The sequence below is a fragment of the Channa argus genome, chromosome 15 (assembly GCF_033026475.1).
Source record: "Channa argus isolate prfri chromosome 15, Channa argus male v1.0, whole genome shotgun sequence".
Classification (NCBI taxonomy): Eukaryota; Metazoa; Chordata; class Actinopteri; order Anabantiformes; family Channidae; genus Channa; species Channa argus.
The window spans coordinates 10305628-10328583 of NC_090211.1; the positions used below are offsets into that span (position 1 = coordinate 10305628).

General features: G+C 38.2%; 1 protein-coding gene across 1 annotated transcript in view; it reads right to left on the reverse strand.

Moving 5' to 3' along the window:
- Positions 1 to 1821: 1821 nt before the first annotated feature.
- Positions 1822 to 22956, reverse strand: part of hs3st4 (heparan sulfate (glucosamine) 3-O-sulfotransferase 4) — a 77698-nt gene continuing 56563 nt past the window's right edge. Inside the window, exon 2 of the mRNA XM_067478363.1 lies at positions 1822 to 7629. Coding sequence (XP_067334464.1) covers positions 6975 to 7629 — 655 coding nt within the window. The 3' untranslated portion in view covers positions 1822 to 6974. The remainder of the gene's footprint in view (positions 7630 to 22956) is intronic.

Here is a 22956-nt window from a genome sequence, read left to right on the forward strand (position 1 = left end):
TTTTTCTAGTTCAGTTTCTTTGATTTAACAGAGTGTAGTTCCTCACGCAATATATGACTTTAAACATCTCAATGCAACTTTTTGAAATAACTGAAAATTATGATTTTTACAATTACACACAGTGATTGTATTGATTTTGTTTTAGTTTTTTCTACTTTAAAAATCTACCATAATAAGCTAATTTATTTAAATTTTTATTACACAAATTAAATATATATTTTTATTATTCCTTTATTGTTTCTGTCCTCTTTCTAATTTGTACATCTGTCGTTGTCTGATAGCCCAAACTAATATTGGGAATTTGTTTTGTTTCTTTTTACAATTCAAAATAACTCCCTCATTTCATTTGTATTTCAGTTTTTTTTTCAGCAACTAATTTTTTTAGAGGAAAAGTCACATCACATACTAAAGCTGCTGGTCCATCACTTATGTGGACAATCACTCCAACAACACCACTGATTATTTTAGGAAAATGTAACTTCTCATAACGCTGATCAGTTTGTTTATTTACAAATACATCATGCGTAACAATATGTGGGTTCTTTCTAACAATAGTAACTTCAAATTTCACTATTATGTGACCCTGATATTAGCCTATTTGTCCTCTAGCTGGCATTTTCTAACAACACAGCTCATAAATACATTGCTGTCCTTCAGCCAACTCTGAAGTCTCTATGTTCATTAACACTGTGGCTTGGCTTCTGGTTAAGAATGTGACTGAATCCAACCAACGCAGTTGCCTCAGGCCTACTCACACTGCCTGCTGAGCCCTCATCATTATCAGAATTAACATGAATAAACAGACAAATTAATGAAAAGGCTCCATCGTGCTATTTTTTTAATGAGTCTGTATGCTCACACCTAGTTGAATGTCTTACATAAGTGATAATTTCTTAGAAATCATTTGGGAAACTAATCCAGTCCAAAAATGGCTCAGAGGTTCACAAAGAACAAACTTCTGTAAATCCCCCTTGCCTGTCTGATGCTAAACCTTCCAGTTCATTCTGTTTCTGCGGTGCTTGTATTTTCTTAAGATCTCGAAATACTAGATACTACTACCTGGTGCTTGTGCTCTGCTATATTAAGGACCTCAATTCAAGGTGACGGAAGACCACCTTAGAAGAGCTTTTCTGCCAGTGGAGTGCTGGGCTTCATGACAAGCCTCTGGTTTGGCCTGAAGCCTAGACACTCAATTCTGCTCTTTGCGGACCAGTTTCCTACAGGTTCATGAGCTTCTTTCTGATACTCCTTGATAGTTCATGTGCCACACTTGGTGCCAAGTACGGCAGATACAGACCATATCAGGTGTGGCTTGTTAACTGTCAGGGTGCATCAAACACCTGGAGGACCAGAATAAAGTACCTTTAGCGGCTTGAGCAGAAGAAATGTTTAATTTGTTCCAACAGAAGGAGAATGAAATATAACTCTGCCTTATAGCCTGTTGGTGGTATGTTCTAGTCAATAACAGGTGAGTGAAGATATTAACTGTCTTGTGATTTTGTTTGACCAGTTTCCTCCCAGATAGAGATTGATCTTTCCCTTACAGTGCAATAGGAAGACAGAAACAAATGTTCCTGTTCTGTATATTTGAATTATATTTCTTCTGTGTTTTTGAGGTATCACCACAGCTCTACGTTTCACTAAGATGGCAGTCGGTGTTTACATGCACCTTACACCCTTTTTGTACTATGTAGCATTGTGGGACATCATATGTAATTTACAGTGACTTGCTGTAATAAAAAAAAAGTTGATTTATTTTATTATAAATTTTATTTTATTATATTTTATATATCGTTAACATATTAGCAGTTGTGTGTCTGTGGTTACTGTACATAATGTCACATGAACTGCCCATGTGACAATACATTTTCTTACAACTTTCATGCTTTTTTGCAGTTCAGTCGTTACATAACCTGTAATAATAATCTAATTATATCACCACAGTCTGGTCCACTTTATCCATCTGAATTAACAGGTTTAAGTTAAAAGGGCTGATGCTTGTTATGCTGCTTGTTAGTATTTCTGAACTTTAACTCATAGGTAAGCATCACCATTCCTGGGTCTTAATCAACTCAGTGGCTCGATCTCCACCTCCTCCTATCGATGTGCTAAAGAGGGAAAGACACTGAGCTACCTTTTCATTTGCTTTTATGTGAATAGGTGAATGAAGTGGGTACCAATAAGGAACAAAAGCACTAAAATGTCTCTGGACATAAATGTTCTTGTGTTTAACCCTTTAGAAAACATTTTTGTGACCAAATTTTTTTGCAGATAAAACATGTCTAGGTGTTGCTTTTTTCTGCAACTGAGGGTGAAGAATTGTAAAATTCTGCCAAAACCATGAAAATGGTAGATGTTATTAAATTCTCACACACAATGCATCGTCATCATCCAGTGAATTCTACTGGGTTCAAAACGTTAGGAACCAAAACCAAAGCACATAGTTGTGCTCCGGGTCCATAAGACACACATGTTCAGTCTTAGTGTGTGTTAGTGTGTTTGGTTAATTCTACCAAACACGAACGCACTCAGACACACAGACAAAAAACATAGCAGCCAAATCTGCCCCTGTGTTTGTTTGTGATCGAGTTGCTGTTGTTGTTTTTGTTGTTGTTGTGAGTATTAATGGAGGACTGTGTAGTGAGGAGTACTGGGTTAATATAATTCAGTTGCAGCTGGATTACTGCACATTATCATAGCACAGTTTCAGGAGCCAATGCGATTTTCTGCCGATTTCATTAAACATACATTAATTATGTATGCCTAATTTATTGGTCTACATTATCAACATGTTTATCTTGCAGTGATTACAGTTTAATTGGTGATTAGATGATAACTGTGAGCACTGATGCCGAGTGACATTTTTTTCTTTCTTTTTTTTCTTTTTGCTTTTCAAATCATCTTTCTCAAGTGAACCTATAAATACTACCTGCAATGAACACATTGCATCTCATTAATTAACAGAAAACAGAAAACTGAACAACAAACCACTATTCCTCTTCATTTATAACATCAGAATTAGTGATTATATATAACTCTAAAATGCATATCAGCAAAGTCATAGCTCGGCATTTGCAAAAACAAACAAGATGAGTCGAATTTTGGTCAATGTAAAAGCATCATACCGGACTCTAAGATGAAAAAGGACTCAGAAAGTGTAGATGGAAAATCACCTTAACAGCACAGAGGAAAGAATGGGTTTTGAGTCAAGATTTATGACAGGATGCTTTTCCTCTCCCGAGGTGGTTGAAGCAAAGTTCCTGATTCAGGAAACAGCATCAGATGAAATGATTACTTCTAGCAGTGGAAATGGTTTTAGCTGGATAGATCCGAGGATACAGGAACCATGTGTGATTGAAGACATTTAAAAAAAATATTTTACTCCTGGACTTTGAAACTGTTGTTATGGAAACTTCCATCCCTGTTTTAGCACCTATTTTGGCTCTAAAATGGGATGGAACATCAGTTACACTCCACAAAGGAGGGAAATACTTGAATGAATTGAAAATTCATGGACAATTTACAAGTGTGGAAATGAAGAATTTTTGTTAAAGAAACAGACAAAATAGATGTTTGGAAGGTGAACCTCAATATGTTCAGTCACCAAAGTGCAGGTTGTCCTTGACAACCACTGTGTGCATTGTCCTCATTTTCCAGCGTCCTCCTTTTCATCCACCTGACAAATATATTAAAAATAAAGAATAAAAATAACTGTACTGAGCAAATCCCTAATTTTGTGATCAATAGGAGTTTAGTTGCATGGGCAGCAGCTAAATTTAATGAGTCACTAAGCCACCTTGGGAAAATTTTTATGCAGATACAATTGCAGTATGGATAAATGAGTGATTTCATTACAGAGGAAAAAGATGAGCGCACAGGGAGAGTGTACAGTTGCATCTCATTTTAAGCTTATTTCATTTTGTGGATCTTTGTTTTTCAATAATTCACAGCTGTTGTAACATGATTACAGTATGGTAATGATGAATGAGTGCACATTGTTCTTTTGAAGATATGAAAGGTATTTGATAACACTGCACAACATGCATGTGTTCCTATAGGAATTTGGATGCCATTCTGCATTAAAATTAGGATTTAGAATCTACAATAAAAGACTAATTAAAAGGTTGTTGTAGAAGTTTAGGCCAACATGCCTTAAACACAGCTGGTAATAATTCAATCAAATGAAGTGAAAAAACAATTAGTTGGTAGTAATGAAGATTTCCAAAAGCAAACTAATCACACTTGTTTTGTTTAAACTGAGTTTTTTTTTCATTATACCCTTTCATTATGCGCTTCATCAGTATATCATTATAGATCATTAACAGAACAGTGAATACGAGATTTTCAAATATCTCTCAAATGCAGATTCAAGCCCCTCAGCCAAAAAAAAAAAAAAAAAAAAAAAGCTGTTAGAACAAATAATTTCCACATCCACACAGGTAACATCTTCACTCCATGAATCGCTTTCGCAGCTCTTTGCCAAATTAAAGACTGACAAATAGAAATTGTACTTCATTTTGAAATGACGGCACTTAAGCGGTGACAGTTTGATGAACAGGTGATGCTCGTTTATCATCGCAGTCGTCTTAACTGGATGCTGCAAACACTGATGAACAACATAACGCAGCGTGACCCCCACTGGGAGGTACACATGAAGGGCAGCTTAGCATGTCTTTCATGCATCATGACTCTCGCAGGATGTATCACGCTACTCCGCCTGTACCTAAAACAAGCAAGGGGTACAAAAGAAAATAAGTGCGTTTGTGTGTGTGTGTTCTCTTAATGAGAGGTTGGAGCAAAATGTTAACTTTGGAGAGGAATTCCCATATGTGGCTGATCCTGGAAATGCAAATCAAAGCACAAGTACATATTCATAGATGGGAAATAGAGTCCTCATGTATCCTAACAACACTGTAGGGTGCCTTCTGTGGTTTTTTTTGAGCGCCTCTACACTGAGTAGGAGGGACTGTCTGGTTTAGAAGGGGGATTATACATGTTTTTAAGCTTGGGGAAAATGTGAATAAATAAATAATGATGAAAGCCTTTTCTTAAATGCATGATTAGCAGTTCTTGCATACAGTTGAGTTATCTTTATAAAGAGAGCTGCACCTTTGTGGAGCAGCTTTCTACCAAGGCACATCAGCTCAGAGGGTGATGTGCGTGGCGAGAGAAAGAAAAGCAGGGGGGTGAGAGACAGAGAGATTGTCAGGAAAAAACCAAGGGATGACTGCACAGAAAAAGCCTCAAAGTGGAAGTTGTGACTCTAGGATAGTGAGACTCAGAGGTAAGTGTTCGGGCTTGGTGCTACAAAAGGGCAGTATAGTGCTTACTTTGATTGAATCAATTGCTCTGTGTAAGTAGCTGCTGGTGCCGGCCTCCCCAGGGTGACCGAGAGGTCTGCAGAGAGTGAACCATTCCAGCCATGCATGGCCAGAGAACTGGGAGGATTAACAGAGCAATGCATCATAGCTGTAGCAACCACTGATGTCTAGCACACTGTATTTATTGACTCATTGACTGTATTGATTGTCTCAATTGATGAGAAGTCCAGAGACAACAGACAGATGCACAGCGAGTTATGCAAAACCAAGTGATTAATAAAGAAAAGATGGTGGATCACTGCTGTTATTTCATTGCATGAATAAAGGAACATATCACATTTAAAGCTTGTTCTTTTCAAAACAAGCATCCACCCATCAGCACTGCTGATCACAAGTGTTTGGTAGTAAACCTCTGGTTACAGCACATTTCCCTTGCAGACATCATCTCATTCAAGTTAAGTACAGACAGTAATGGCTTGGTAATTTACCTGGGCATGTATGTGGCTTTTCCTTGACAGCAAATTCTCTGTGACATTGACATTGTTCCAGTGGCAGCAGTTTATTTAACACGCCATTAATCTCTGATGACAAAAGACCACGTTGCAGCAGATGTTTGTTAACAAACTTCTGCTCAGTCCACCGCTGTTGTTCTTCGCCCTCATTGACTTGTATTGCTGTTACAAACTGAGGGTCAACCGGTAAACAGTCGAAGACTGTAAGAGTTAAGTGATATCTTGAGACGTGTGTTTTGGCACCGGAAAATGTTTTTTGTCAATGTGCAGATTGGTTCGATGCACAGCTATCCCTTGATTTCCGCAGTACATAGATTCATTTGTCAAATTATGCCAAAACCACTGATACTGCACCACGTCTGAGTGCATGGTCATCAGTATGCTAATGTTCAACTATGCAGTGAAACAATCCAATTATTGAATGATGTCCACTGTACATCAGCTCCCTTATTGAATATGTGCAATTAATGAGTGCAAAGCAACCAGAACACTGAAGCTGAGTATATTAACACTTTGGTAAACTTAGTCTGATAAAAATGGATTGTCTCCACTCAAAATATGGACAACTTGAAAGATGAGCACATGTCAAAGGATTGTTGTACTATATGAATATCGGTTTTCAATGTTTTCTCTACGAAGCAGCAGGACAGTGTTGAAAGAAATGATGGAGAGTACTTCATGGCTGTAGCCTTTGAGAGTGAATATCTTTTTGCACTGAATGCTGGTGAGTGGGAGTGAGGGCAACAAACTGCAGAAAAGTAAAGGGAGAAGAAACAGGCAGAGTTTACCCTTAGGACTCATGAGGTAAGGACACTTAACTCATCGCATGCATTGCCATAGTTGACTTGATTTTTATATCAGTGCTATGCTTTAAAAACAAAATGAAAAGATCATCTCTTTTTCACAAATATAAATATATTTTATGTTTAGTATATACAATAATGATTTGCCATCATCAACATTAGTATTGGAGGGAGAGGAAAAAGCATGTCAGTAAACTCTTGCTAATGGATACAGACACTGCAAAGACGGCCATGATTGGTTGATGTGCTCAAGCACTCTCTCTGAAGACAAAGCCAGAAAATAGTAGTTTTATTGAGAAGGCTGGTGGTGTGGCTGTGCCGTGCCATGCCGCAGTCTACTAGTCCTGAGAGCTATGAAATTCACTGTCCTCCTCCAGCTCCCATTCAAAATTCTGGCCGGTCATTTGGTAAAACATCATGTTAAAGGGTTTGTAGAACTTGTGCAGTCGCCGAATCACATCCGGGTCTATTTTAGGGTGAGTTCTCCCTTTAGACTTTCCGAGGCACCTGGGGGTGCTGCTGTCCTCGGGCTTCTTCAGACAGGGAAATCCCTTGGTTTTATTAAAGTAAAAGTGTTTGTCTGTGACGATCTGCTTCAGTCCCAAGAAGTCCTGCACTTTGGCCATCTCACCCGCGGGGTCCACAATGAGCCTTTCCCCGCTAACAAAGTGCATTTGAGAGAGAGGGAAATACTGCATCCAGCTCTCCAAGTGCAGCGCATATATTCCTATACGTAAAGCACTCCATGACGCATCTATAAGACCCAGCGTCCGGTTCTTAAAAGCCAGAACCTCAAAGGTAGGGATCTCAGGTTTCTTGGACAGAGTTTGTGTGTAGTCTGAAATGGCTCTAGTGACAGGATTACGCACTACAATAATAAGCTTGATGTCTCTGGCCATGGAGTGGATACGCTTTGGGGCATGGTTAGTCACAAAGTAGCTGGGTGTCTTCTCCATGGTGATCTGCCCCTCCAGCGTCGAAGGCATCAGGTCTCTGGGAACACAAACAGCAAGAAAAAAAGCTTAGAGCTTAAAGCACAGTATTATCCTCAACACCTCTTGCAGTGCAAAAAAAAAAAGAAACAAGGACACCGCACAAGCAAATTTGGTACATTTATTAAGCAGTACATTATTTGCACTTACAAGTGAAAATAACTGTTATTATCACTGGACATTATGTTGTGAGAAGAAACATACAGCTAATTACATCCATAGAGTAATATGCAAGAGATAAAAGAAAGAAGATGAAACGGCAGGCAAGCAAGTATGCTCATTGCTTAATTGACTCCATCTGTGTTACTCCAGGAGCTGTTTTGGAACTTTAATAATGAGTTTGCTGCATATCATTAGTACTGGGGTGCCTGGGGTATTGTTTTGTCATACAGTTATTATGCATGCTAGGCTCACACTCTGTGCAGTCAGTTTGATTTCTTATGCACATGCACTTCCCATGCAATGGGTGCAGGCAGCTCTGCTCCTCTCTGTATTTAAGGTTAGGGACTGTTCATTGAAGGCAGCAGTGATTAATTATTAGATTCAAGGTGATAATTTATAGAACAATGTAAATGTCCCAGACTTGAGAAGTTTATCCCAGGGACAATGGGAAACCATTTACCATTGCCGCAAATATTATGTTCAAGTGTATTATGTTCGAGTTTTAAGAGTCGACAGCGCAGAGGCAGCATATATCATATGCTTGGAGGCAAGTCTTGTTTTTACAGATTCTATTTTTGTATCAATAATAAAGCATACCATTCGCCACGAGCAAATCCTTATCAAATGTTTACACTGATGTTCAATCCAGTCCGTGCTGTTTTCTTTGTTTGTAGGCTATGTGATTCAGTGCTAAATTGGTACATTAAATCCTCTGTGAGACATGCCGTTTATTTAACTACTAACAAATCTGAGCACAGGAGCTCCACATTGTAATATAAAGAGAATCAGAACCCAAACACACTATTTTTTACCTTCCACATTTAGTGACGTGTCTGAATATACACTCACACACACACAAATATATGTGTGTGTGTGTGCAAGCGTGAGTGTGTGTGTGTGTGTGTGTGTGTGTGTGAGTGTGTGTGTGTGTGTGTATAAAACAGCCAACCAAAATTTGAATTATTCCATCTGGAATTAGTTGCAGAACTGTCTCCATAATTCAGGGATGAAAGGGGTTTCCTCGCCCCTCTAATATGTTTTTTTTTTTCTGTTAGGCTGCCCTGCACTGCAAACTTACAGTTTTAACCATATAGTCACATCAATCATTTGCATCTTGGACATATTCTAAATTAACTGTTCTCCAGCAAAGAATCCAATTTACTCTGCAAAACATGAGAGCTGTTATGCACATATCGACCACCCTCACACACACAGATGCACCCATGGATACTGGGCTGAAAGTCTCACAAGTGGCCTGGTAATTGCATCTCAGTAACAGTATTGCCTTCCTGATGGGTAATTTCCCTCTGGATTATCTTTGTCTCCTGACAGTATACAACTGTGGTTACCTCTGGGCCTGTAATGGGATGAACATATCTACACATAACATAAGGATTAAAAAACGTATTAGTTTTCATTATATTCCATCGCTTGCCACACTTTCTCCTTTACAGTAATGAATAACTAAAGGTTTTTGTAACCTTTCAAGGTCTTCAGCTCCGTCTGCCATTTAACTCCAAAGTACAGTGGGTGGTCTGAGAGTGCAACATCACCATAAATTCTAATAAAAAACATGCACAAATAAAACTACCTTGAAACAGCCGATTTCCTATAGTATGGACACAATCTGCAGTTTCTCATTGGCGATTTGATGTGCATCTTTGGAGCATATCCAATTGACAGATGTACAAGGTTACCTTTTTGAAGGTGCACATAACAAGGTATTGTCCTCATCAGGCCCAAAGCTAATCATCATACAGTAATTATAAACCAATGAAAACCCCACAAGCCTAACACTTTGTTATCGTGGTTTCATTCTGATTGGGAATCAGTCATGGATCATGTACATCTAAAATATTAGTGGGTGGGGAGTGCGGGATGGAAATCAAAATGCTGGTAAACAAGCTAATTTCTCCATGCACAGCAAATGACTCCTCTGGCCTTGCAGTGTAGTGGAACTGGTATAAACAAGAGCAAACAGTTAACTCTTGCTTTTTTTCCCTCTCTGCATCAGCTGCTTAGCTTAACACAGGTCATTCAGGTGGGTAGGTAAATAAAATCCATAGTGCTAAAGAGGCCCTGCAAACCATCTGCTGTTTACTGCCTCAGAATAAGAACATACCATCTTCACATTTACTTTCTTGGTTTTCAACACATGTCCAAAGCTTTATTTACACAGCAAACAGAAGTGTGAAGATGCAGACGAAGATCAAGTGTTTTAAATACCATGAGAGGCAAGCTGCAGTATGCCTGTAGGAGAATTACCTTTGTAGCAACTTTGCAACATCCCTCATGCAGAATACAACCGTAATATTTCACTGCTCAGAAAATGGTAAAAAAAAATTCCATAGAGAACATCTGAATGCTGACAATCTCATCCACAAAATGCAGCCAAAATGGGATTTAAGTCAGACAAATAAATATTCACACAGAAAATCAACCTTTCAAACTACGTTTGCCCAATTGTATCGTGGTCATGTCCTATAACTGAGAAAGGAAATCCATTTCACACCCACTCCACATCAAATTCCAGTATGGAGGATGCACATTCACCTCTGAAGGTTGATTCATCATTCAGAACATGCAGTGTTCAAAATCAGAGCAAATTTTGCGTGTTTGTTAAGACAGAAACTAATCTTCACAGATAATCACAATTCTTCATGCCTAAACACCCACCACAAAAGTGAGGTGGAACATGCCCAAGCATTTAACTCAAAAGTCTTATCAGTATGCTCAGTTAAACTGGTGCACTGGGAAAATTTTGAGGCATGATGAGGTGAGGGATCACGCTAATTTACATTCCCAGATACTAATAGGTCCAAGCTGTTTCTGGAGGGATTGAGTTTGTTCAGAGAAGCTTAGTTGTCTCTAATAAACCCTGGCAGAGAAATAAAAACTCCCCCAGTCTCTCATTTGGATTGATCACAGCTCGGGTGCAGAGTATCAATCCGCCGGGCTTCCTCCATGTCATGTCAAATACAATCAATTATTCTAAGGGAGTCCACTCATAATAAGCTCCAGAGTCCTTGGAGAGCACATTTTTGAGACAGCGCCAGTGATGTGGGCAGACTTCTGTGATCCTCTAAGTTATTTGTATAAAATAATACAATGACAATGTGAATAAAATGTCTCATCTTTTTGTTTGCTGGAAGTATTGACTCACTATAGAGACCGATCATGACTATGTAGAAGACTTTGTAAGATACCAAGATTGTTTTGAAAAATATAAGCGCTGGAATGACACAAAATTGTAGGTCCATGATCAGATTTTAACTCTGATTGCAGGCAGACTATGGTGATAGTACTGAGATGTTACCCTGAGTCTAACTGCAAAGATGAATCCAATGTATGAGTGGCTGTTCATCAAAAACAGTCTCTTAGGACATTTGAAGTGAGAGATACTGTGGTCAGATTGCAATTACTAATCCTATTGTTACCCTCTGAGTGACATGTTTGCCATTAAACCAGCACAAAGAACAAAGACATTGGCTTACTGAGAAGTAAAGAAAAAAAAAAAAAAAACACTTCAAATGAGTCATTCTTTACTCGATTCTCAACAAGTAGATGTGTGTGTTGTGGTGCGATGTGCTTGTGCGTTTGGCACACACAAAATACAAGCCTACAGGCCAGAGCAAAGGGCCTTAGTGGGTCTGTTTTGGAGTGGGAGGCATTGTTTTGTCATGGTTCAGGTGCAACTTTTAGGAGGAAAACAAATACAGGAGTTCAGGCTCAAGTAACGGTGGAGAGTTTGAATCTGACCTTTTCACCTGAGTGTAGTGAAAAGATCCTGCAGTTGAGCTTCTCTTGAAGCTTTCCACTGGGTCTAGTTATGCAACCTACTCTACCGTTAACATGTGCGTTTTCCACACCACTCTTTCAACATTCTCTGACTGACTTCAGGGCAGACTTTCACCACATTCAGACAACTGACAGTATCAAGAAATGTATTAAATGGACAGGATAAAAATAGCCTATCGTTTATTTTCTAGGCTCATGACGCATCAGCAACAGGTTTGATTATAACTCTTGGATGAATTCCTGTCTTTAATTTAATTAAGATAGTGAATATTTGATGAAGCTGTGGTGGAAATGTAACTACAACTTGCCCTGACACTTCTCACTCACACCTTTTGCTTCTCCACACCCTTTTAATAAATTAGTTTCTTTTATATTTTCAGACTTTTTTTCCCCCAAACAAATCACTTAATTTAACTACTTTTTAATGGTTTCTGCTGATTTCTTAGCCAGTTTTGTTTTATATAACTGGATGCTTCCAAATCCAACAAATCCTTCCAACTAAAAAATACAGTTTTGTTGATTTATGGTTAGTTTGGACTTTGTGATACTATTTAAATTGAACTGACATCATGCTGCATCATAATAAAAAGTATTTCTTGTATTGTTATTATGTACACTCTGTTAATGAGGTGCAATAATGTCTCACTTCAGTATTTGTCCCATTGTTAATGAGGAGGTGTGAAAACAGTGGAATATAAAGGTGGTCACTGTGTCTCTGTGTGGGTCACTTTACTAGAATCCAATGCAATTTTGTGCCATGCATTTTATTTTATTCTATTTTTATATATTAAAACTTTATTCATACCGATAAATTAAAAACCTAATTGCTAAGATTAACCTGGCAAGGACTGCAGTATTCAAAGCTCCTAAACAGACAAACATAACACATACAGCACAATACTATTAATACACAAGAAACAAAGTATAAAGGCTTCAATAAGTGAAAAGTAAAAGTTTCACAATTGCTAACAATGTTAAGTCTGTGTAAATTAAGAAGGAAAGCATTCACCACAGTTTACATTCACTCTGTGGAACCAATTTGCTTAATTTAATTTCTTTCTGCTTAAGTTCCAGGCAGTTTGAGCTGTGACGGTGAAAACTTTCTGCAATCTCTGTCTGCACACAGGAAAAAACAAGACATATGTGTCCTGCTATCTGAGACCATGAATGGACACTGACTTCTGTGAGATCAATTTGTGCTTTACTTGAGCTTTTTGACATTTAACATAAAAGCAACACATTTGTCAAGGCTCACACCAATACATTTGTGCCAAGGAACAACATTCATTTTTTGGGGGGGGGGTCATCAGAGTATTAATAGAGTTTGGTGGCATATTTGTTTGTTTGCTTGTTTGTTTCCATTAGAAATTTTTTTTACCTTCTATCCACATTCAACATAAACTTAATTTTATTAAAAATAATTGTTACACGCTGCCTGGAGTGTAATAGCATGCCACAAATATTATATGGCCCTAATGCACCTACTTTGGTCAATCCACAGACTCAGTCTGAGACATCCTTTACTATCAACAGTAATGCTACAAAAGCATAAAGGAAAAAATGCTGGTAACAGCTGAAACAATAGCTGGAACTACTGCAGCAGTACAGATGACTATATTTTACTGACACAAAAATCACATCATTACTTACAGAGACACAAATCAAGCTGATGTGCAGTACTCAAATAAAACAGGCACAACCCATAACAATACAACAAACACAGCAACAACACATACAATACAGTAATAACAGCAATAATCCAACAGCAGCACAGTCATAAACACATATGCCTACCTTTAGCAGGTTTCCTTCATTGTTTTCCTGACAGAGAAGCCCTTGATGAGGCTGGTAAAATCCAGTTTGTGCAGAAATGTATTTTTAATGGATATCAGAGACAGGTGATTCAGTTTGTTTTGCCCCAATGTGGATCCCAGTCTGCTTTTAAATAGCCCCAGTTTAGAAAAAGAATGATCCCCTCAAGCATTGGTTAAAAGTAAAGTCATAGTTAAAGTTCTATGTCAACTCCGCCAGTTTGGCCATGAGTTGGTCTATGATGGTGATAGAAACTAATCTTTCAAACTTGTCTTGGCCTGATTGCTCTCAGTCATATTCAATTGATCTATCTGTTTGTTTAATTCTTTTTCTTTGCCTCTGTGGGTCCACTTTGTAGTGCTGAAACACAGTTGGAGACATGTATTTTGCACTACTTTCAAAGTTGTCAAAATCATCTCGTGGGCCACCCACATAATTCCTCAATGAGTTGACCAAATTAACACTATTGCATAACTCCAGCTCAACTGCCTGCCGAGCAGTACTAGTCTTGTCAAAGTGTACACAAAACATGTTTTCCATCCCCATGTGGAGTGTCCTTGCTTCATACTGGTTTGGATCATCGACACTTTACCAGGGACTTTTCAAAATCCTGTAAACTGCCCATTTCGGGCATAATTATTACACTTATATGCTGGCACACTGCTCCGTATAATATACTCTGTCATGCTGGCATATAAATTCATTGTTGACCCTTCTTTAAGCTGGTTCAAGAGTTAGTGACAAAGGTGACGCACCTTTCCATTGAAGTTTATAAAATGGGCAGCTTCAGAGTATGAAACATTGACCCGGCGCTTAACCTGACTCCATTCCACCCCTGCCCACTTTCCTCTGGGTTCGGATTAGGGGAATTCTGCCTTTTCCTCCCAAGATTCATCACATATTGCTGCAGGAAACAAAATCTGTGACCATAGTAAATCATAATTATGTTGTACTTGACACAGATCATCTTTGTTTGCGTTACCATGCCTTCAGAGTGCAAAATTAGCAAACTGTTTCACAAGTTATATGCAATGTTTTTCTGACACAAGTCTTAATAAATCACGGTGGATGTAACATTTAGTCTCGATAAGTAACAGATAATGAAATGTGGGCTTAGAAAAAAATCATGACAAAATGTAAGAATTAATCTCAAAGCATCACTTTCAACAGGTTTTAAACAGTGTCTGCTGCACACAGTAGGGGTTAAAAGGGTTAATCTTTTTAATGCTTGCAGACCTCTGCAAACATCAGTCATGTAGGAGTCTCTTCAGTTAATTATATCAATGCCCATGTCTTCTGAAACACAGAGAATGCAGTGGTACAGTGATTGTCCTGAGTGACTCTGAGTGTTCAATAACTTTACAACATGCACCGTGATGCAGCTGTTAGACAACACATACCATATTGCATAATTAATTTGAGCGGATCTGTGAGTGTAACATCTTGAGGGGAATCTGCACTGAACTAAAATAATTTTGCCTTTCTTATCTGACAAATTATCTCTATCTCAGATATACTCTGACCATGTTGATGATGTGTTTTTTCTACCAGCATTGTGGGTCAAACTTGCTGAAAACGTCCGGCCCACCCATCAGGATGTCACTGTGTCCTTTAAAAAGTAATCCTCACTCTGCAGAAAACCACCCTTTTAAAAACCTCGATCCAATATCCATGTTCACTGTCAATTTGCTTTTCAGTTTTGAATCAGCACAGCACGTAATATAAGAAACCAGTTCCATTTGCTATAGCCTGCTATCAATATAAACTCAAGACCACTGCCCCCACATGTTTTACATGCCAAACAAAGCACTTTGTCTTTTGAAGGGGAATAAAGCAACTATTTTCTTGTCACAGTTTCACTATTTGACAGTTTTCTTTTACTGTGTTTTAGAAAAATATCTTTTGGTATATGTGTTGCCTGTCTGATGTAGCAACAACACTGTCTTTATTCTTACAACTTTTAGGTCCTATTTTAATTCAGTAGTTCTTCATATGTTCATTAGTTTTGTCCCAGCATGCAGGATCTGACCCATAGGTAATGGGATTAGCTATTATTGAAACATTAGACCCTTGTTCCCTTTTGGCAGCAGCATGTGATGTTTTGGGGTTTTATAAATGCATTAGGTATCTCATTATTGATGCGTGTTGGAAGGAAGCGGAGAAGGACGTTTTTGGATGGGGGTTTTTTTTTTACCAATGAGCCAATCACCAATCAGGAGGCGTGGCACAGCACAAACAATGACGACTACCCAGCAGGCCCATGTGGGGACCTCATGCTGGCTAAATAATCTACTTACAGGGCACAGTGAGTTTTACAACACCTTCTGCAACAACCATGAATCCAGCTTCAGGAGGAGAGAAGAGAGTTCCAGCTGATTTGACACCAAATCTGTGCACAGTAGTTATGATTACTTTAGAATTGCAATAATTATAATCTGAAGATGCAGAATCTCAGCACTGAAGCTTGTTGCATGTTCAAACGTCCAGTTTTACAGATGATACATCTTTTGCAACAAGAAGGGCTGGACCACTTTAGAAGGATGTAAAAGAGAGAGAGAAAGCTGTTTGAGGTGAACTCCAGCTGAAATACGTAATATGATTAATTCATAATTATTGGCTCTTTATCAGTTTTTGAGAACCACCCCAAAAAACTTCCAAGGAGTTCATATACGGTGGCCCTGAAAGCTCAAAGCACTGCAATTTGAGAAAACCCATGCAAATAGACAAAACACAAGCAAATATACAAAAACAACTTCACCAAAGTGACATGTGCGCAGCATTAGGAAACACGCTGAAAAAATCCAAAATCTAAATGTCCATCCATTTTAAGTGTCCCCTGGAAACATTGCTATGACAGTTGTCTACAACTTTTCTGGGGGACACTAAAAGCTGATGGACATTTAGAGATGTAAACGTATTCAGTTGCTCGTTTCCATTTTTTATTTTTTTGGGGTGCTTTTCTTTTTGCTGCGCTTTTCTCGAGTTGGTTGTGTTGTGGCTTTCTCTTTTGGGTGACCTCCCCTGGCTCCCATGTGATTCCAAAGCTGTTTTCCTCTAAAGTTAGAAATTGTCGTTGTAAAAAAAGTGTTCCTCAAGTTGTACGGGCTGAATTGCAAATTGTCTAAAACTTAACCTACAACATTGTGCTCATCTTTCTGCCACTTCCAATGTACAGAACCCCGATAGATGGCAGACAACAGATTTTGATGACACAGAAGTGTCATCTCATCTAAAGGTGCACAAAAGCACTTATCACATTTCTGACTGATTAAATGTACTTTTTGGAGCCAGGCGGTGAAGCATATGCAAAGTTAGAATGTCATAAAATTATAAATCTGCATGAATTGTCTGTGTCTCCTGAGTTCAATGGCAAGAAGAACAAAAATGGTGAGACTAATTAAAAACACAACACAACCTCAGCACTCTAAATGAGCCATTCGTGTACTTCTGCAGGATTGTGGGCTTCAACAGAATAGTTGAAGAGAGAAGTGACAGCTGGTCCTGATCAAAACCCTATTCCCCGGTCTCCTCCTGAGATCCCCCAAAGACTGCCCAATTTATAACAGTGGGCAAGCCAGGTACTTCTCTCCCCACATCACCAGACTGCAGCACTGAGATCTGACGTTGTGTTAAGACGCCCTTTGGACATAAAACATTATGAAATAATGCGTGGCAATGAGGGAAATTACGAGGATGTGTGGAATGCTGTGCTGTCCTGGATTGTTAGTTTATATCAGGGTCTGTTAGACTGAAAATTTGTCCTAAATTCCATGAAGAGAGTGGAGAAAATCTTATCTCAAATCTAAGGCTAACAGATCTTTACTGTTTTCATCTTCACTGTGTAATTTTAATATATCAGCTATAAAAAGGTAACAACTTCTCGTCTCATATACAGTACAGACCCCAAACCCCAAAAATAACTTTCTTACATAACAGTTCATCTGTGCTCTAATATAACAACAACAGCCCTTGCTGAAAGATGATTTCTTTCTCTTATTGTTCTTTGCTTGTTTATTTGCCTTTAGATGAGCTGATGAGAGCACTTCAGCCTACTTTCATACAATTTGATCACAATTGCCCTCAATATTCTGTTACTGATGTTGTCACTACAAACACATTTGTGACGTGATGGTCCCCGCTCTGTAGCAAACCAACCCACAGAAAAACTTTTTGTGCTTTTTTTCACTTAATTTAAAACACAAACAAAAAATATAAATGGAACATACTAGACATTCATCGCCTTTAATGGAAATGTTTTAGAATACCTTGTCAATTTATATTTCTTTAACTACAATAATAGCATTGGACTTTCTTCAAAAGCACACAACAAAGGGTTTGCATTCAATTTGATTTGCTTACAGTGCAAAAACCCACTCAAAATGTTTGTTAGCTCGAAGAAAAGCACAACACGACCAACGGTAATTGGAAGTCACACCTGAATACATCAGAGTCAAAGGCTAAAATTTACATCCTGGTAATGTTTCAGATCCAGCTCACTTAAGCAGAACCAATTAATACGACAGTTTGAACATGATAGATTTCCTTGCCTGTGAAAAATGGCCAGCACTTCAAGATCCAATAATTTTTTACTGAAGTTGACCACAGATAAAACTTTGCACCTGGCCGTAGCACATAAAGAAACAATCCACATTAATTACCATTTATTTCTCATCTAGGCGCAAATATCCCATCACACACTCTGGAATTCATATGGGATAAATTAAAACAGTACAGAATGTCTCAGTTTCGTAGAGTAAGAGCATTTGTTGACATTTTTTTTAATTTAGAGTTGTACGCAGTGCATTAAGCCTGCAGTGATACAGCAACTGACAAAATGACATGATTGAAGGAGATGAAATGTTGATACAAACTGCTGCTTTTATTAAGAGCCAAGACATATGGCTGAACCTATCGTAAGAAATAAAATTAAACTGGTCATTAAAGACACCAAGTGAAACAACATCTGTGTATGATTTCATTATCTGCAACTGGAGGCTCTTTTATTTTAAATATTATTTAAAATGAAAGTGTATATAATCACAAATACTAATAGAGTATTTTGTTTTGCCTGAGATTTGATGGTGTACCATGAAAGGTATACCGGGAAGAGGCCATCTGTGTTTTTTTTTCCCTTTTTGTATATCCGAGAGGTTCTTTTTTGGCAGCACTATCAGTTAAACACCTGAACATGAGCCTTTCCAAGAAATTACCTCCAACCGTCACTTTTTTCTCCATTTTTTCCAATTCATTATGAAGCTATAGGTCAGCGTGACACCACAAAAGAGAAGGCTGCACAAACTCTTTCCATTTTCTCTGCCAGACATCAGTACATCCTATATCAAGTAATAGAGACAGAACGTGATTCAGGGAATCAGCAGAAATTCAGCAGTTTTCTCTTCTTAGAGAAATTGAAGTAAACTCACAAAATGTCAGGATGAATATCAGGGAAAAATTACAGCTAGGAAACTTGGATCTTTTGAAAATGTTCACACTGCAGAAATTGGTAATGTGTGCCATAAAACAGCTGGGAAATGTCAATGTCTGCTGTTGTCTGCCTAAAGGATCAGCAAAACCATTGCTGTGTTATCAAGCTTTGAGTATTTACTGTTTCCACCAGGAGAGACAAAGGTTTTGAGATGACTGGTCACTGGCTAGATTTATTTCTTTTTTTTCTGTCTCCAAACATATTTTACAACATTAATCATAGCTACAGCAAGAAGATGGAAGGCTCTATTAAAACACTGCAGGTAAAATCTCCTTTTCTATGCTTGAGCATGTTTTAATTTAAAGCAACAATTGTCATCAGAACTCACGTGATGACACACATCAGTTTTACACATCAGTTTTACTTGTAACAGACATATTTAATAACCCATTAACAAGTTAAATGTGAGTGTTAAAACAGCAATGAATGATTCTTCTGCACTTGCTCTCACAAGAGTTTGCCCTTGCTCCATTTTCAAGCCCAGCAGGTATTTCACAGGCATACATGGTGTGGGAGTCTTTTGCTTTGTCAGGAATTAGAAACAGCAGAAACATGAGGATGACAATGATAAATTTGAAGCCCTAAAATATTTACTATAATAATCAGCAGAAAAACAATTGTCCATCTTAGACAACTTGCAGAACCATAATTTAAAATTTCAATTAAACGACTATAGAATACACCGTGATTCAAGAGTACATGCAGTTTTACTTTTTAAATTTTATTTTCTTAAGTGCTATTTTAAAAAGTCTGATGAGAATAGGCCCCATTATTCTTGAGCCAGTGAGGCGAGGTCATGTCTTGATAATCTTCATCAGTGACGTGTCCTTTAGTAATGACGTGTGTGTGTGTGTGTGTGTGTGTGTGTGTGTGTGTGTGTGTGTGTTACCTCACTGTTATGCATCCATTATGAATGGAACAATAGTCTTTTATCGATAATGTCCTATCCTGCTATTTCCCATTGAAAAATGCACACTTCCTGTTTCAATTTCTTTTGTTCTAAATTATATACTGTGGTGATTTAATGAAGAATGGCAGTGGACTAATTACTGCGTAAAAATGTCATTGAATCGTCGTTCTTCTATATTTCCGTTGCAGCAGTGTCTCCATCACTAGAAGTGCTACTGATGCATTGTGACTCATGTTTGACCGCTTGTTATAATGGCCACATGTGAAGCGGCAGCACACTGACATGGGATACCAGTGGAATGTCTTTCGATCCTTCTGTTTAAATGGTGGTGCAACTTGAAGCTTTAAAATCAGTTTAAAAAGCAAAATGTATGTGAAGTGTTTGGTCAGCATTTTCCTGTTGCAACTGGTCAGCAACTTAATGTGACAAACGGAAATGATTTTCTCTCGTGAGGAGGGGTAAGAGCAGAGTTGGCAAACCACCATCATATTTATGGTACTGTGCTGATAGGCCTTTGTATGGATTGAAATTCATTTTAAACTTGTGTGAGTCATGTGTGATGCAGCTGCTCTTTGGCATGTTATGACCGCTAAGACCCTGAGCACTGTGAGTACAGGACATGCGTAGCTGGGAGTGTTTTCTATGAAATAAGTTAAAATGGACAAAATGAAATGGCATCAGGTGCTCACCATTCTAACTCGATGGAACACACGTGTTGTTTGGGAAAGAAAACAGAAAATGAAAATGTTATGGGTATAAATAGTGAGGCACTAAGAGCGAGACCAAGTCAAGACCCCAAGGGCAGTCACACAGAAAATACTGCAAAAAAAAAAAAATAGTTATATTTGATCGGTCTGGTTTTGGGTTCTTAACTCAACCTGCGTTGGTTTGGTCTTGATGTATATTAAGGTCTTGGTCTCGGTGAGGTGGTAAGACCACAACACTATGTGGAACCAGCATAGCTTGGTTACATTATGAAACAAAAAGACTTGTTTGGTTATGTGAAAAGGTTGTGATCTGGGTTAAATCACTAAGGTGGCAGGTTATTTGTTGTCATGGTTACATTAAAAAACATACTGTGAAACTATCATTCCACATAAATAAAGTTGTGGAATGATGGTGTCCTGTTTTCTGACCCCTTCCTTCTAATGTAAACTTTCTAGCTCCATATACGACGTCCCCTATGTCCTACATACATCAAGTTATATGCAAGCAAGAGGTTGCTTAACCATAAAATGCTTCTGTTCATAATAACCTGATGCCACAAACAAAATGGACTTGATTGACAGTCGCCTCTGGGCAATATGTTTTTCTCTAGAATGCCTTGATAGTCATCTGATTTCATGTTGCCCTGTACAAATTAAAGGCAGCCTGGGCCAGACATAGCTAAGGAACCCATAGCATAACTGAGCTTCACAGTGGGGATGGTTTTCTTTTATTTGAAAGATGCATTTTTTTCTTCTGTAACATGGAGCCGATGTGACTTAGAAAAATGCTCTCATTTTGTCTCATCTGTCCAAAGGACAGTCTCCCAAAAGCATTGTGGCTTGTCAACATCAATTTAATCAAACTGCACACATATTTTGTTATGTTTATCTTTCACATGTGAGGTCTTCCCAGGTCTTCCATCATTCAAAAAAAACCAAAACAAACGATGTTTGGAGCTAGTGGTTCCTGTTGTAACCTGCTATTGCAGATCAGGTTTCATTGTTTTACTTGATAGTCTATTCCATTATTGAAACATGTCCCCTGGGCTCCGAATTCAGAATTCTGCAAAAAAAAGTCAGAACTCAGATACATTTGTTTGGAGTGGTCCAAATCGTCTTGCATAACAATCTTTATTTATCATAATTTTTAAGGGATAATATACTTGCTCACACCAGTTTAGAAGATATTACGTAAAAATAGCAACTGATTCAGCTCTTTTCACAGACTCTTTCATTTGATGGCGAACCAAAGGCATGCAAGTATGAATGAAATAATAATAATGAGAATGGTTTTATCCATTTAAAAAACTGTGTTTTTCTAATAAGGTCTAAAGGTATGAACACTTTTAAGCATGCCAAGAGAGAAAGGAAGAATGTAAAGTAAAATGTATCTATATATATCTATCCAGCCCGTTCTCATTCTCAAGGCATTGAAAAGTGTCGCTTTGTCAAGGCCTTCTGCATTACTTGCTGACACAACAAGACACAGGACATGTCCACGGTAGACCGGGGTTCAACTCTAGTATGAGATCTTCCTCGCTTAATTGATGACTTTTTTTTTCACAATATAATAAGGGAGCACATGTGTGCAGTTGTCAATTTTTGTAGCGTTTAATTTTTATGTAGTTTGTCTTCTAACTTAAAGTTACCCTGAGGTTTTTGCGCCTAAACCTAACCGGTGTTTCCAAACGTAAAGTTACCCTGGAACGTCCAATACCAACGCCAAAGTGCACCTGCAGTGTCACTACGGGACGCAGTTCTTCACCTAGATAGTGGCACCCCAGAAGCGTCCAGAAATAAATACAAACCAGCACAATTTAACACCATAGGAGCATCAATATCTGGTGCTGTGGGATGTTGCTATATCTTTGCATGAGATATTTAGTGTACCTGCTCCCTGTCTCTTTTTTCTTTTTTAAATACCAGTCACACACAAGTGCAGGGGTTCAATTCTTTTTAGTTGTTGTGGCAGGTCATCTGGTCAGGTTGAACTCTCCCATAATCACTGTAAAATATTAATGTTGCTGCAGCGGTAGAAGAATATGGGGAGAGAAATAGCTCCTCAGACATGGGAAATGCTAAAATATGGTTGAACTGACTTTGGGAAGAGTCTGGTTGTCACTGCTAATTTTAGAATTCTCATGAGCTTCTTGAATTCAGGTTATTCTGGGCCGATTAACATCAACTAATCCATAAGTATGTTTAGTGTGTGTGCTTGTTGATTTGTCATGCTATGGAAATAAGCTTGGATTGAAACTGAGCTGAGGCAGCTTTAAATGTTCAAGCATTCAGACAGAATTGATGCTTACAGGTGACATGTAAAAAAAGAAATCTACCTAATAAGAACAATAAAATTGATTAACTAAAGCCTGGTGCAGATACAGATACATTCTTAACAAGATGAAAACACATAGTATGCAGCAATTTTAGAAGTTACAGAAATTGTATCATCTT